General features: G+C 31.0%; 1 protein-coding gene across 2 annotated transcripts in view; it reads left to right on the top strand.

Annotated features, from left to right (window-relative positions):
• The window catches only part of LOC131931047 (bestrophin-4), a gene marked incomplete at its 5' end in the record, with an annotated part of 30,561 nt that extends 18,078 nt beyond the window's left edge, over window positions 1-12,483 (top strand). Inside the window, 6 exon segments of one of the 2 annotated variants that reach the window (XM_059287739.1) lie at window positions 3,169-3,243; window positions 6,250-6,511; window positions 9,560-9,708; window positions 10,413-10,526; window positions 10,959-11,120; window positions 11,648-12,483. In XM_059287739.1, coding sequence (XP_059143722.1) covers window positions 3,169-3,243; window positions 6,250-6,511; window positions 9,560-9,708; window positions 10,413-10,526; window positions 10,959-11,120; window positions 11,648-11,843 — 958 coding nt within the window. 2 annotated transcript variants of the gene reach the window in all.
• Between the last annotated feature and the right edge of the window lie 4,320 nt (window positions 12,484-16,803).

Here is a 16,803-nt window from a genome sequence, read left to right as displayed (position 1 = left end):
TCCTTAACATTAGTAAAGGTATCCAATAGATACTAAAGTGACCCACGCTTTTCTTTATAGTTATTTAAATAGTAGTCTATAATTTATTTTCTACTTTTTAGTGCATCATTACATAAAAGCTTGTTATTAAAACGTTTTTACAAGCTTTTATTTAACTCACTTCCTCGTCAGTCGTCAGTCTGTCTAGACCGAAACGCAGGAGTGAAAATTCGGACAGTTCTACTTGACCGATACGATTCACATTTGACACGTAGGTCAAGACATGAAGACAATGCAATCTGAAACTAAATTTGACTTAATTGGATGCCTAATTAATTTTTTATGAATTAATAAAAATTTGGACCGAATTAGTAGGCATGTCTAGCCAACCACACCACACGCGTCATCACCTTCAATAGCTGCGCCATCACGTAATGGCTGCGTTCAAAAACCATTGCGCGCCTACTGAACGTGATGTTCAGTAGGCGCGCAATGGTTTTTAGTCATGTAACTCTATTGTAAATAAAACATGTAAAGTACTGAAAAAAAAATTCATAAAAAACGTTTTAATAACAAGCTTTTATGTAATGATGCACTAAAAAGTAGAAAATAAATTATAGACTACTATTTAAATAACTATAAAGAAAAGCGTGGGTGTCTTCCTTAACATTAGTAAAGGTATCCAATAGATACTAAAGTGACCCACGCTTTTCTTTATAGTTATTTAAATAGTAGTCTATAATTTATTTTCTACTTTTTAGTGCATCATTACATAAAAGCTTGTTATTAAAACGTTTTTACAAGCTTTTATTTAACTCACTTCCTCTGTCTGTCGTAAGTCTGTCTTGACGGAAACGCAGGAGTGAAAATTCGGACAGTTCTACTTGACCGACACGATTCACAGTTGGCACGTGGGTCAAGACATGAAGACAATGCAATCTGAAACTAAATTTGACTTAATTGGATGCCTAATTGATTTTTTATGAATTAATTAAAATTTGGACCGAATTAGTAGGCATGTCTAGCCAACCACACCACACGCGTCATCAATAGCTGCGCCATCACGACCACGTAATGGCTGCGTTCAAAAACCATTGCGCGCCTACTGAACGTAATATTCAGTAGGCGCGCAATGGTTTTTAGTCATGTAACTCTATTGTAGATAAAACATGTAAAGTACTGAAAAAAAATTCATAAAAAACGTTTTAATAACAAGCTTTTATGTAATGATGCACTAAAAAGTAGAAAATAAATTATAGACTACTATTTAAATAACTATAAAGAAAAGCGTGGGTGTCTTCCTTAACATTAGTAAAGGTATCCAATAGATACTAAAGTGACCCACGCTTTTCTTTATAGTTATTTAAATAGTAGTCTATAATTTATTTTCTACTTTTTAGTGCATCATTACATAAAAGCTTGTTATTAAAACGTTTTTTATGAATTTTTTTTTATGAATTTTTTTTATGAATTTTTTTTAACTCACTTCCTCGTCAGTCGACAGTCTGTCTGTCTAGACGGAAACGCAGGAGTGAAAATTCGGACAGTTCTACTTGACCGACACGATTCACAGTTGGCACATGGGTCAAGACATGAAGACAATGCAATCTGAAACTAAATTTGACTTAATTGGATGCCTAATTGATTTTTTATGAATTAATTAAAATTTGGACCGAATTAGTAGGCATGTCTAGCCAACCACACCACACGCGTCATCAATAGCTGCGCCATCACGACCACGTAATGGCTGCGTTCAAAAACCATTGCGCGCCTACTGAACGTGATATTCAGAAGGCGCGCAATGGTTTTTAGTCATGTAACTCTATTGTAGATAAAACATGTAAAGTACTGAAAAAAAAATTCATAAAAAACGTTTTAATAACAAGCTTTTATGTAATGATGCACTAAAAAGTAGAAAATAAATTATAGACTACTATTTAAATAACTATAAAGAAAAGCGTGGGTGTCTTCCTTAACATTAGTAAAGGTATCCAATAGATACTAAAGTGACCCACGCTTTTCTTTATAGTTATTTAAATAGAAGTCTATAATTTATTTTCTACTTTTTAGTGCATCATTACATAAAAGCTTGTTATTAAAACGTTTTTTATGAATTTTTTTTTGATTTATTGACTAAATTCCTAGGAAAGATCTACAACCTAAAGTGGGTTTTGTTTGATATCTTGACTAACTTCCTAGAAACAATTTCCAACCTAGAGTAGGTATTGTTTGATTTATTGACTAAAGTCCTCGTAAAGATCTACAACCTAGAGTAGGTATTTTTTTTATTTATTGACTAATTTCCTAGGAGCTACCTCCAACCTAGAGTAGGTATTGTTTGACATATTGACTAATTTCCTCGGAAGAACCTTCAACCTAGAATAGGTATTATCGATTTAATGAATAGCTGTCCGGGAATGGCCTCCAAGAATAGGTTTTGTTCGATTTATTGACACATATTTAATGTAGATATCATAACATCGAATCGATTTCATTTCTAGTCGTAATTCAGTTTTGGACTTTTGTTATTTATTAGGTAGAGGATAAGAAGATTTACGTATTGCATTTTTCTATATAATACTCAGCGCTTCGTGTCTAACGACTGCTTGAGATAGTAAAGTTTTTATTAAAAACGAAAGGACAACAAAAATATAACCTTACCGTTTCTTATTATTTAAAAAAAAAACTCTAAAAACACATTAACTCCACACACACAAAATAAATAAATACATTTTTAAAAATCTCAATGGTATTCTATTAGGGCTCAACATCAATAACTTCATACTCGAAAAAGAAGGTGACTTTTGAGGGAGAGGGAGTATCAAAAAGTGCAAATGTGCAAATTTATTTTTAATTTCGTTTGGTTGCAAGAGGGGAGAGAATTCCAAAACTCTTATTCTAATTATGTATCATTAAAAAACTACTAGGATTAGGCCAAATATATTATCCTCCTCGTTTAAAATTTGGATTTAAGTTAAATTCTAATGCTATCTAAATTCCAAACTCACATCTGCTGAAACGTAAATTTAATGTAACTATGAAAGATAAATAATTAAAAAATTTCAAACACCGGCAATTAAAAGATCGGTACAGATATATAAATAAGGAGAGGTAGGAGCATGAACAATTTATAAATAAGATCAAACGCTTTTATTAATTTAAAATGGCCATCGTTAATTATGTCTTTAGGCGGCCATCGCTGGATGTTGAAAAGATGGTGATTGCAGATCATGAGGATATAACACAACACCAGTGGACTGGGAAGTAAGTTGTCGCCCTTTTAAAAGTAACAAAAAGTTTCCCTTTCAAACCTGACGGTCTATGGGGCAAGTGAAGTAGAGTTCAATTGTTTCTGTGTGCTCGGCATATGAAGAGATAGTGTGGTCAACACTATGCCCAGCCGCCTTTACTTTCCTTAACGTGAGTTAGGTACCCATTTGTCTCCTTTTACTGTGAATTAAATGTACATAATAAACACCAACTAATAATACATCTGTGCATAATAGGATTTTATAAAGTGTCTATAGTTAAGAGATTAGGTCAATGCTTTTATCTGTTCACATTTTTATCTATTGGATCTACAAGACATTAAAACGCAATCTAACCTAACATAAATATGTGAAGAAAATAGTTCTGTACGCATGCTCTGTTTTCACTAAAGGGATGTAACCAAGTGGATAGTCAGTGACTACGTCACTAGAGCTTGCATTATAAATTTGAATCTATAATTTATTTATATTAATACAAAATAGTGTTAATAAACAAGTTTTATAGAACTCAAAGTTAATAACTTAAATATACTAAGATGCGTGTAAATACTACAGCAATTTTTTGTATGCTGCACCACTATTGGACTTTTTTCGCGTAATGCATAAATTTTGAATCGAATAATTATAAGCTGATTGAATATCTGAACTTGTTTTAGAAAGCACAAAAAAAGGCTGTTGCTACTAAATGTCTGTTAATTACTGAAAAAATAAATAGATAACACTATTGTATGACACATTTGTAAATTAAGTTTAGAAATAAATATGTAATTAGACTTTTTGTATAGGCTTGAAAAGTCTATGTAATCATACTGTATATTTTTAAAAATCCTAAACATATTATTTCGAGCGATGAAATTATGTTTACATTCTTAAGAATTAAAGACCTTTGGGAACAATCGATTACACTCATTTTCATATTTTTGTATTGAATATTATCCGTTGAAGAACCGTTTTGAATTATTTTATCAATTCAAATATTTTCAAAAACCGCCCTCAATCTCTCCTTGAAGTCAACGGGAGTGGCCAGGGAAAGTAAAACAACGAAAGTCACAAAATTTGTTTTCCATAATAAAATACATAATAGCGGTCAATGGGGTATAGCCTAGTAGTTTATTTATATTAAATAATATAACATCCCCTATCACCACAACACCCTGAATGTCATCTTCAACAATACAAAAAATATTTAAATTACCAATATTTTACAAGTAATTATTTGTTTGAATATTTCAAGCCTTAATAAAACCTGAGATCATTTTGTGCTTATTTCACAAATGTAAAAAAATCAATTTTGGTTGAAAAATATGCTTTCTGGCAACAACAATTTGGAACCATTTGGAACCAGCTTTTGAAGCTGGTTCAAAATGGTTCCAAATTGTCATAACTCCCCCCCCCCCCATAGACCCCTCGGTATGTATATATATAAAGTATGAGGTGCAAATCGAAAGTTTGAGGGGGGGGGGAGGTGCAAATCGAAAGTTTGAGGACGGGGGGTGCAAATCGAAAGTTTGTCCCTGGGTAAAAATTGGAACCCTCCCCCCATTGAGACGATCCTGGCTACGCCACTGCCTACATGTAAGAAAAAAGTGTTAGTGTTGTGAATCTGTTTCAGTCCTCAAAAGCCGATGATGAAAACTGTAATACTAAAGTGAACATGCAAGGCAAATTGACGCTGTAAATTACATGTCTGAGGCACACACGAAAAAAACTTTTAAAAAAATTACATTTGGAAAACAATTATTTTTTTTATATTATTATTGGTCTACATTTTAAAATAGTTTTAATTAAATATATTTATTTCAAAATCTTTATTTGATCCTGTAAGGAAATTCACGTTTTAATTTGAAAATAATTGTAATAATTTTCACCAAATATATCAAAATCATTCCTAATACGTTGTTTACACAATTTACAGTTTGCTCCATAAACATGACAGATTTTTATTGTAGGATAGCATCAGACATTTTTATAATTATTGAAATTTTCAAAATAAAGAGAAAGAAAAAAAAAGAGAAGGAATAATAATGGTGTGAATTTTTCAAAATGTTAACGACTAGTTTTGAATTTAGTTTAAGCGTTGCCTTAGTTTTCTATGAACGTTCACCTACCATGTTGTACTATTTGTTATTGAAGAAAATTTACCGATTGTGTTTTGCTAAGTTGTATTGTGTTGTGTGACTTTAGTCTTTGCCTCTGTGTTCAGTTAATTAATGTTTTTCTCAGTTTTACTAAAGCTTATTGTTTAATTAAAAATCGATGTATCTAAATCTAAATTTTTAAACTATATAACATTTAATTCATTTTCAATGACAAAAAAAAGAGACTTGCTGACAATAAAATACGTTTTTCCCACTGTAAAATATTATTTTTAAAGCTAATTAAAAAAAAAATCTTATTAATCCCAACTGTTGAACTGGCCACTCGTTAAAACATTAAATACGTATTTTAGCCGTTTAGGTAACACAATATGTAATAAAGTACTCAACTATATAACCTCTGTACCTGTAGCGTAGGGCAGGGGTTTGAGTGGGTTTAAGACCAGAGTTTCTTCCAGGCATCTCTTCGGGCGAAGAGAAATTACCATCCCCCCAACGAAATGGAATTTACATAGGAAATATATACTTTTAACAGTGACCGCCCACCCCCTCCGGAAATTTTAGTCCGCCCCCCCCCCCTCAAAAATTTCAAGTGCCCCCCCCCCCCCCCCGTAGAAAAAAGTCTGGAAGAAACACAGTTTAAGACCCCCCATCCCATGGACCACCGAAATTAGAGCTGTCTCAAGTTACTGCTCTCAGAGAGAATAAATCCACAATCAGAGTTTCTTCCAGGCATCTCTTCGGGGGTGGGGGGGGGGGGGGAAGTCTGGAAGAAACACTGTCCACAATTGCATCCAATTTCTACCAATCATCTTTCTCGCATTCACTAAATTCCCAATCATAATTTACAATTTAGTAGAATTTTTAACTCGAATTCTATTTTTGTGTTCAAATCCCAAAAGCAGGCCAAGAGGCAAAAGTTCGATAACCGGGTCCTTGCTCTCCTTGCTTCACCCTCGCCAGTCAACACGTCATCACCACGGGTCACAGGCCACACTCGAGTCAACCGGAAGTGGACACGGCAGACAGTACACAATACCCAGTCGTAAGGTTTCCGGGTCAAGGTTCACGTCTGCTGAGAGAAGCGATGATGACGAGCTGAGACGGTCGTCGGTGGAACTGCCGGTAAAAGATGAGAACAGCGATGGCGGTGATCATACATTTCAGGTGGCCGGGGCTTGTAGTTTTAGTCTTTTTTTTTTCTTTACTAACACAACATGTAACACATGTATAATAACAGTATGAGTGTTTCTTTCAGACATTTTTCTCAGGGGGGGAACAGAATTTCTTCCAGGCATCTCTTGGGGGGGGGGGGGGAGAGGAGAGTCTACCCCCCTTCGAACGAAACGGAATTTATTTAGAAAATATATACTTTTAACCAGTGGCGTAGTGAGGTCAGGTTTCACCCGGTGCGGAACTTAATGGTGTCACCCCCCAGAGGCGTAGCGACCCTTCCCGGGGACAAACTTTCAAATTTTCGATTTGCACCCCCCCCCCTCAAGTTTTTCTCTATATATTTTGCTATTTTTTGCCTTGGTGTCACCCCCCTAAATGGTGTCACCCGCTGCGGTCCGCATCCGCCGCATTCGCCGCACCCCCCTCGCTACGCCTCTGCTTTTAACAGTGTCCACCACCCCCTGAAAATTTTAGCCCCCCACCCCCAGAGAAAAAAAGTCTGTAAGAAACACTGGGGGTGGGAATACTATTAGTAAAAGTGTTTAAGTATATATTTTCTAAAAAGATATTTATTTTTCTATTTTGAACTGGGGAGAGAGTGGGATGTGCTCTAGCCTGGGGGAGGGGCTGGAGACGATGCATTGTTAAAGAGAGGCTTGAAAGAAACACTATGCAGTCTAATAGCAAAAGTTGTTTTTGAGATTAAACTTATTATTCTTGATAGATTCTAAATCTAGTTTTTTTTCTTTTTCACAAGAATATATTATGTTGGCCTACATAAGTAAAAATGTCAACAAAAACGGTTTTACTTTAAAAATGCAATAAAGCCCATGACACTGAGTGAAAAAAATGTCTGAAATAAACTCAGATTTTCAAAATATTAATTGGAAGACATTTTTCTTCCATGAATAGACGTTTTCTTTCTATTATAATAATGTGAGTTCAACAGCCAGATTTTTTTAATATAAAGGCCTAATATTGGATTCAAGTATGCCAATAACTAAAGAAATATGAATGTTGTTCTAGAACAATAGAAAATATCAAACAAGTCATTTAGAAAAGGTAATGGACACTATGCTATATTTTCTTTTCAAGCACTTTTCATTCTTTAAATAGCTATTTTTAGATAGACCAAGATAAACACTATATATATATATATATATTTATAATGTATATATAAATGTATATATTATTATGAGTTGATTTGATTTAAAACCTAGCCTATATGCTTTAATGTATATGCCTTGAAAAAGCAAATGTGTTGTTTGTAGGTAGGCGCATTAAATATTGGCTTTGATAAATATGTTAGTTGGGTAAAAATCTGACCATTTGTTATGGTTTAAAGTTATACTTTATTACTAGAAATAAGCTTGATAACTAAAGGATAAATCAATTTCAAGATTTAAAAAAACTAGTGAAAATTTTGGACCTCTTGTACGTCAGCACATAGCACTGTTATCCACTCAATTTTTTCAAAACCATTCACTTATTAGCATTGCTAAGGACAACAACTGTAGCACACATTTTTCTTTACAACAATTTGTAAATAACTGGCAAAATCTTTCTGTTTTGCTTAAAAAAAAACAAAGTTTGAAAATTGCACATGTGATTTTTTCCTATTGTTACACACTTTTTCCTAGATTTTACTATAAAAAATGCATAGTTATATTGGCAAACAGTGTAAAATTGTTCTTTGTTTCAGAAAAATATTACCACTATATATAATTAGCCTTTGTTAAAAGAAAAAAAAATTTAAAAAAAAATAAAATTGAAGGAATGAAATCCTTATCTATAGCAGATACATGCCTATATAGCATAAATTTTTTTATTTAGACTACCATGGTAATGTTTGTATACCATATCATATGAGAAAGAACATTTTCCTACCTAAATTTACTCTAACCAGTGGTGGCTGCTGTGTCCCCCTGTCTGTGAATAAAAAGTCCTATTTGTTTTTGCTTTTATGATAATTAGTCTTTCTGTAATTCCAATTATGACTGTCAGCTTCATTACTAGTAGCTGTAGATAATGTATATAGGCTATATATATATATATATATATATATATATATATATATATATATATATATATATATATATATATATATATATATATATATATATATATATATATATATAGATATATATATAGATATATATATAGATATATATATATATATATATATATATATATATATATATATATATATATATATAGATATATATAGATATATATATTTATATAGATATATATATATATATATATATATATATATATAGATATATATATTTATATAGATATATATATATAGATATAGATATATATATATAGATATATATATATAGATATAGATATATATATATAGATAGATATATATATAGATATATATATATATACATATAGATTCATATAGATGTAGATGCAAAATACATTTGCTTGAGTAAATATAGTATTTTGTAAATGCATTTACAGCAGATAGCATACTTTGTGTATTGCTAAAGAATATACAGCTTATAGAAGGCTTAGCATTTAATTTTTACTTTGCATTAGTTTAGCACTTGCAAAGAGCTTTTTTCTACACATAAAATATAAAGATTTTCACATTTGGCATTCATTAGAGACATTAGTGATGTTAAATCTGTTTTAAGTATAATTTAAAAAGATGTGTATTTTAAAAATCCTGTTGAAAAAGTTTAATTAAAAGTAAATGCTATTAACCTATCATAAATACATTTGTAGTTTTAACAAAGTGTGCTGCATGGAACTTATTAAAAAAATAATTAAACAATACACAATAGAAACAAAATCAATTAATTTCTGTAATCTCATAGATAATAATTGTTACTTTACATATGTGTTATACTATTGTAAAAATGTTACATGCTTTTTTGTGTTAATTTGGTAAAATATTAATTATCAGATAAAATATGACATTATTTTTCAATAACATTTTGTGTAGACTTATAAAAAATATTTATTTTACATAATATATTAAATCTAAAGTTATTTTGACAAAAAATGTTTTATTCCTTCTCACAGCTGAGGCAAAGGGCAAACACAGACAGTGAGTTCCTGGAGATTGAAAGTAAAAATAGGAAGCTCAGTTTGCCTTTTCATATCAACCATGTTTCAAAGCCAAAATCAAAACTGCTGGATTCTCCTCTAAGCCAGTCACCCAAAGTTTCCAGGTAAAATACTGCCCAGTAGTCAATTTGTTTTTCAGTTCAGAGAATTAACTTTTTCTTTTTTTTTTTGAATAAAAATGATTTTATATCGCCAGGAGCCGACCCGCGGCATATCATACGCCACTATTTAGTTGTTTTATTTTCTACTTTTCAGTAATTCATAATTTGTGAATTCGACAATACCTATGATGACACTGAAAATATTTGCTTTAAAACACTATCAGTAGGTCGTTAAGAACGATACTACCCCCCTCCTTTCCCCCAACCCCTACCCTACACCCCCCCCCCCCACCCTGTGAAAGCAGCCTCCTCTTAGTTACCTCCCTTAAGTTTAAAATAGTTTCAAACTAAATTACCTGCCCCTAATAGCCGTCACTAAACCCGGCTCTGTTTGTAAACATTTAGCGTGAACCACAGCTCACCAGACCATGTAGGGGTAGGGTGGTAGGGAGAGCGCTTACAGCTTGTTTTCTAGCGTCTCCCAGAAGGGAATTATATTTATAGATTATAAAAATAGTTTTTAAAAAGTCTACAACTGAATATATTTATAATATTATTTTAATATTGTGTTACTACAAGTGACTGTAATGAAATTGGCTGAACAATAATATTGTAGAAAAGTCATTTTAAAACTTATAATTACCATATTTGAATGGTTTACAATATTTGTTTTCATTGGTGAACATTGTTTTTTTTTCTGTCTGCAGGTTTACAGTAGAACATGTGAAGGACACAGATTCTGAATCTGATTCAGCTCCCTCCAAAACTAGAAGACAGGGGCAAGTAATTGCACCATTTCAGAATATTGACAAGGTCTCCAGGTATGGTAGAATGTTGGTTTTTGATTAATATGATTTATTTAAAATAAAAATAGAATTAGCTCATTTATTTAATTTAGAAAGCCAAGATCTATGAATTTTAAAATAAAAATAGATCTAGTGGATATCTTAAAAAGAAAGACTTGACTAATTTATTTAAGTAAAAACTGAATTAACTTGTTTGTTTAATTTAAAAAAGCATAATTTTATGATTTATTAAGTAGAATACACAATTAGTGGATTTATTTTTAAAAAATGGAATTTGTTTAATAGAAAACATAATTAGCTAATTATTTTTAAAAAATTTAATAAGCTACATTAATAAACAGATTGTTACAGAAATTGTAAAAATGTATTATCATTATAGTTGCATTCAACATTTTGTAACATTTTAATTTGCAATTCATTTTTTAAACTTCATTTCTGTCTTTATAGAATTCCAGAGCTTTCAGCCATTGAAGAAGGCAACACAATAACCAGTTTATGCCAGCTAATGGGAGCTAACCCAATGAAAAGGGGAAGTGACAGTAGTACAGGATTTCAGCCAGCCAATGGAGAAGTTCCTAACAAAAACAGTGATGACTTAAACAACAATGTGTAAGGACATTTTTTACACATTTTTTAACACTTTTTAAAAAATAAAACGTTTAAGAAAGTATGCTGTGTTTTTTAAGCTTGTTTGCAACTGAAATTTATTTAAAAACTCCAAGCTTTTCCTCGTAAAAAAAGAATTGTCTATCGATATATTATATAACATGATATATTAAGTGTGACTACAGTCTGCTTTTTTTTGTTCTGGATGTGTTTCTATAGCCTTAATTTATACAAGAGCACAAGCAAGGCGCTGTTTATTTGATAACAGAGGGTCTTCTGCTAAATGAGCTATTTCTTCATCTGCCAAAGAAAATGTTTATACATAAATACAATTATAAATAACATTCTTTTATTTGGTTTTATTTTTTTAAATAAAAAATATATTGTTTTTAATAGTTTTTTCAAATAATCATATTAATGTATAATATTTTACATAATAAAATAACTTACTTTTGAAATAATTGCTCCTGTTTTAAAAAAAAAAGAACATACTTCATTTGTATAATTTTTTTTTTATTTTCTAAATATAGTGGCATAAAGCGTCAAAAGTCAAAGGAGCCTCATCTTTTAGATATTGATGAAGACTATGCTACTGCAGCATCGGAGCACAACTCACCTGTCTACCCTTACTTTGATGCGGTTGACACGGTGGAGAATGTTGAGGAGTGTCTTTTGGGGAGACGAAGAAACGCTTCACATTCAAATGGCCACAGAACTCAGCATTGACATTTGTTTCAATTAAATCCAACATTTTTAGAATATTGTTGTAGCTTCCATCCAGAAGTCATTTATAAAGTTATTTTTTTTTTTATTATAGTCAAATTCTCTATTTTTTAATCTTCTTCATAGCTTCACTTTACATGTTTTCTTATTCCTTTTTTTCTTGAAATTACTATAATAGAGAACGCAAACTCTTGTAATTTAATTTTTGAAATGTTTTTCTTTTGTAAAAACTATTTTAAGAACTTATAAAATGTTTTAGGATTTAACATTTGGTAACTTTTGCTGATTCAAACTCTGTTGAGATAAAATCAAAACTTTGTGTGCCAAAAAGATAATTTAATTTATTTGATAAAACAAATAAAATGCAACTAAACTAAAACAAGTTTTACACAAGTGTGTAATTTCTTTACAGTTTTCATTGGATCAAATTATGAAACCTTCTCAGTTGTATTATTTTAAAAATTCTTTCATGCATATATTTTGCACTAAATCCTTTGAAATAACTTATCAGTTTTTTCAACCATTACTCATGTAACTGAATTTGATATAATGATACTGTTCTTATTTATCATTTTTCTGATGTTGATTTGGCCTGTGCCCCCACTTGTCTGTGTGGATTATGATCTTTAGATCCTGATTGCTTAAGAAAATTATTTTCTTCAACTGTGCAGTTAGCGTCAAAGCTATTTCCAACATTACACATAATACTCACAAGTTATATAATTAAATACACCTTTGAAATTATATATATAGAAGAGAAATATAACTAATTGAATCAACAATTCAACATACAATGGAAACTTAACAATATAAATAACATTGAACTAGAAAAACATACGTTAAATTAGACAGATTATAGTTCTGAGACAATAAATTCCTACTTCTCATTAATATGATACAATGAAATCCTGACAATTATCCTAGAACAACAAAGAATCCATAATATAAATAAAATGTATCCTAAATCCACATCACCCTATTAAAACAAACAAGCTATTTATAGCTACCTCAGTATCTTTTCAAAACACAAGTGAAGGGACATGATATTTTCAATAATCCTTCAATATTTTTCACTTCCAGACTACACTATTTTTTTCTACCTGGGTTGTGTTAGAAATAATATAAATTTGGTTAAAATACATTTATCATTTGAGAGGTATTTGCCTGATCTACACACACTATTAACTGGGGAAGGCAGGGGACAGATGGGCAATTTGACAGCCGAACACCCCTGCAAAACTTTATGGCCTCTGATCATCAGCTTTTCTTTTTACCTTTCTTTTTTTAAGATAAACTTAATTATGTTTACTTGATTTTGATTAATGCTGAGCACAATTTTGTACATTTTACTGTATATTTCTTAATTATATTTCAAAGATTTTTGTGAATTTATACTATAGAAAAACACCTCAGAATTTGTTTGAAAATGTTGTCATTGTGTTATTTTTAAGGATGTAAAGTTTCATGTCTAGTTATTAGTTTACATGTCACTACTATTTTTCAATATTTAGTGGTAGGGGTAGTCAGTATGTTATTTTCTACTTTGTGGTGGCAAGGTGAAATGGAGAAACATAATATTGCCTTTGATTGTATGTTGTTTTTTTAACAATATTTTAGTTGTTTAAGTTTGATTTAAAAGATTAAATTAACTTGCTTAAAAATATATTTATTTTCTTTTTAACACAAAATTAAGCTTTACTGCTTGTTCTTATGGAGGTTAATTTTTTTTTCTTCTGTATAAGGATTGGGTTTCCATAATTCTTTTAATATCACAGTTTTTTAGTATAAGTCAGTGATTCCATGGAATATAATTTACTATTGGGCTTGTTTAAAAAAAACAACTAATAATGTTTTAATTTAACATAATTTACGTAATTTAACAATCTCATTGAATGTCCAAAATAGAATTAATACAAATTGTGTCGTTCAATTTCAATTTTTATGGAGCAAAATATTTTTTGTGTAGTACTGACAATAGTTATGTTGAAAAAAAAGTTGATTCATATTTTTTTATTAATATTTGTTGAATATTCAGCTTTATTATTTCATTTTTATACAAGTGATCTTGTACTTTTAATTTGTGATGTGATATTTAATTATTATAAATACACTTGTGCATTTTTAGAATACAATAATTTGATGCCTTTAAATAAATATTACATGTGTAAAATATATGATCCAAGGTTTGCGAACATGATGTAATATTTATTTTTGCAGACATTAAAGAATCCTCTTCCTGTATTTTAAATAATTTTAATTAGGTTAGATAGTCTGTGCTGTAAAGGGTTAATATGTTCTCATTTGAGTGTAGAAGGGTTAATTATCTCATATGTTCCTGTTCAAGCCCAAGATAGATAGGGCATATTAAATAGAGCTCATCTGTTAGTGTGGTAGTGTGATAGTGTGGTCATCACTATTCCGTAACATGAGTCAGGTACCCATTAGTGCTGGGTGTACTCAGGGAAGTCCTACAGACTCAAACCCAGGGTCTGAACTCGAGACTTTCAGATTAGCAGTAAGGGTTTATTACCGTGATAAATTTTGTGTTTAAGAATTGAAAAGTGTATATATTTTAAAATAAATTCAACACTTTTTATTATTCTAATTTCTATTATTTGGTGACTTATCATCCTCATTATCATATGAAAGGATTTTTCGTGTAGTAAACCTTTGTGGTTTAAGATCATATTTTTAAAACACAGATTGTAATTATATTTATTATATGAAATCATAAAATTTAAAAGTATTTACTTTTATAACTTTAATGATTTTTTTTATACATAATAAATTAAGCCAAAAAATGTTGATACATTATTTTAATGTCAGAATGATGTCACAAATTAACTCTTTTTATGGTTAATTAATTTAAAAAAAGAAACGAATGCAAAAATGACAATGAATGTTTGTTATATTCTTGCTAAAACTAAATCAATTAATTTTCTTTATGAAATAATGCCATTCTATTACTACCCATATTTAACAATTCAGTTAGACTTTCAAACCTGTTATATATTTTTAACTATATTCTTTATTTGAGAGTAGGCTAAAATGTATACATTAAAACATTTCAGATTATTGCTTTATTGTTTTGAAAAGTGAATAAGCTGGAGTATAAAAGTACTTATGCCTGTCCACACATTTTCAGATGATGTGTATCACAATATTTATGCAGTTTCAATGAATGCGTAAATATAAATGAAGAAAGAAATAAATGCATTTGTATAAATGCGGTTATTTTTTTTTTTTAAATGCTAGTTATTTTGTATGCCAAATTAAACTAGAAATAAATACACAAGTAATTTGCCATCCACATTGTTTTGAGATTTTTAATTTTGTTTTCGTGATATGTTCTGGTCTCATTTTTGATTAACTGTGTGTCATGTTAGGCACCACATCATCTTTAAATATACTTCGCTATAACCTTAACCTGAGTCCAAGTGCTAGCTTGAAGTCTAACTCAGTAGCGTAGGCAAGGAGAGGTTATATATATATATATATATATATATATATATATATATATATATATATATATATATATATATATATATATATATATATATATATATATATATATATAGGATTATATACGTATGGAAACATTTTTGAACCCCTCCCTTGACCAATTCCTGGCTACGCCACTGGTCTAACTGATCTATATACTTTTACCCAGGGGTGGACTGGCTGTGTCCAAGAAGCCTCGGAAAGTTCAAAAAGGGGACCACAAACTCTGATTAAAATTGTCATTGTGCTTTTTTACCATCAAGGCCTTAAGATCCAAGCCTGTAAAGAAAGCTAAGAGTATTTTTTTTTTAATGTAGTATAGCCAAAGTCTACAATTTTAACAAAAAAATGGTAAATCGAAAGTATTAATTTTAATTGTAGAAAAATTATGAACTTTACGCCTTGGCATGAAGGAAGGGCAAATATAAAATTAAGAAATAACCAACAGTTTTTTTTTTTAATTGAAGCACTAATAGTATTCTTACAGAACCGTTGATTTAATTGATTAATTTATATTTTTTTTAAAAACTGCGATTATTTTCTAAAAAAAATTTTTTTTGAGCTTAGACAACATTGATTTAACTAACCAATTTTAGTTACAATTTACACAAGTCATATAAAATCTCGAAATAAGGGGAAAACTTCGCTTTCTAACATTACTTTTTAAATGCGTAACTTCTTGAACACACCCCTCTCCATTTCATCGTCACTTATCCCCACAAGAATCCGAACCCCTCCTCGAAATGTGACTTCATTTATGGACGCTCCATTATAAAAAAAATATAATGTTTTGTATGATATAAAACGAGAACAATCCCTCACTGTGACGTAATACAAAGTGCTTTTCGCCAGTACAATATAATACATCCACGATCATTTCAATTACACAAAATAGTATGTGCAAGTCAGTGTTTTTATCAGGCATATCTCCAGGGTGGGGGAGCACTGCCCCATCTAAAGCCTGATCACCACCTCCCCATCGTTTAAGATTAAGTATATAATTTGTATATAAAATATATAACCTATATATAGCACAGGGGCGTAGCGGACCGCACCGGGTGACACCATTTAGGGGGGTGACACCAAGGCAAAAAATAGCAAAATATATAGAGAAAAACTTGAGGAGGGGGGGTTCAAATCGAAAGTTTGAGGGGGTGGGGTGCAAATCGAAAGCTTGAGAGGGGGGGGGGGGGTGGTGCAAATCGAAAGTTTGAGGGGCGGGGGTGCAAATAAAAAACTTGAAAGTTTGTCCACGGGAAGGGTCGCTACGCCTCTGGGGGGTGACACCATTAAGTGCCGCACCGGGTGACACCCGACCTCGCTACGCCACTGATATAGCCAATACGTACCTTCCCTAATGCTTCAAGTGCCCTCCCCTCCCCCTCCTACGTAGAAAAATGTCTGAAAGTAACCCTGGTGCCCGATCCCTACAACTACACAACACAGAATGCGAACACCACCA

Source organism: Physella acuta, unplaced genomic scaffold, assembly GCF_028476545.2.
Source record: "Physella acuta isolate Inbredline_101_S28 unplaced genomic scaffold, ASM2847654v3 ptg001882l, whole genome shotgun sequence".
Taxonomy (NCBI): Eukaryota; Metazoa; Mollusca; class Gastropoda; family Physidae; genus Physella; species Physella acuta.
This window is presented reverse-complemented; position numbering and strand designations above follow the sequence as displayed.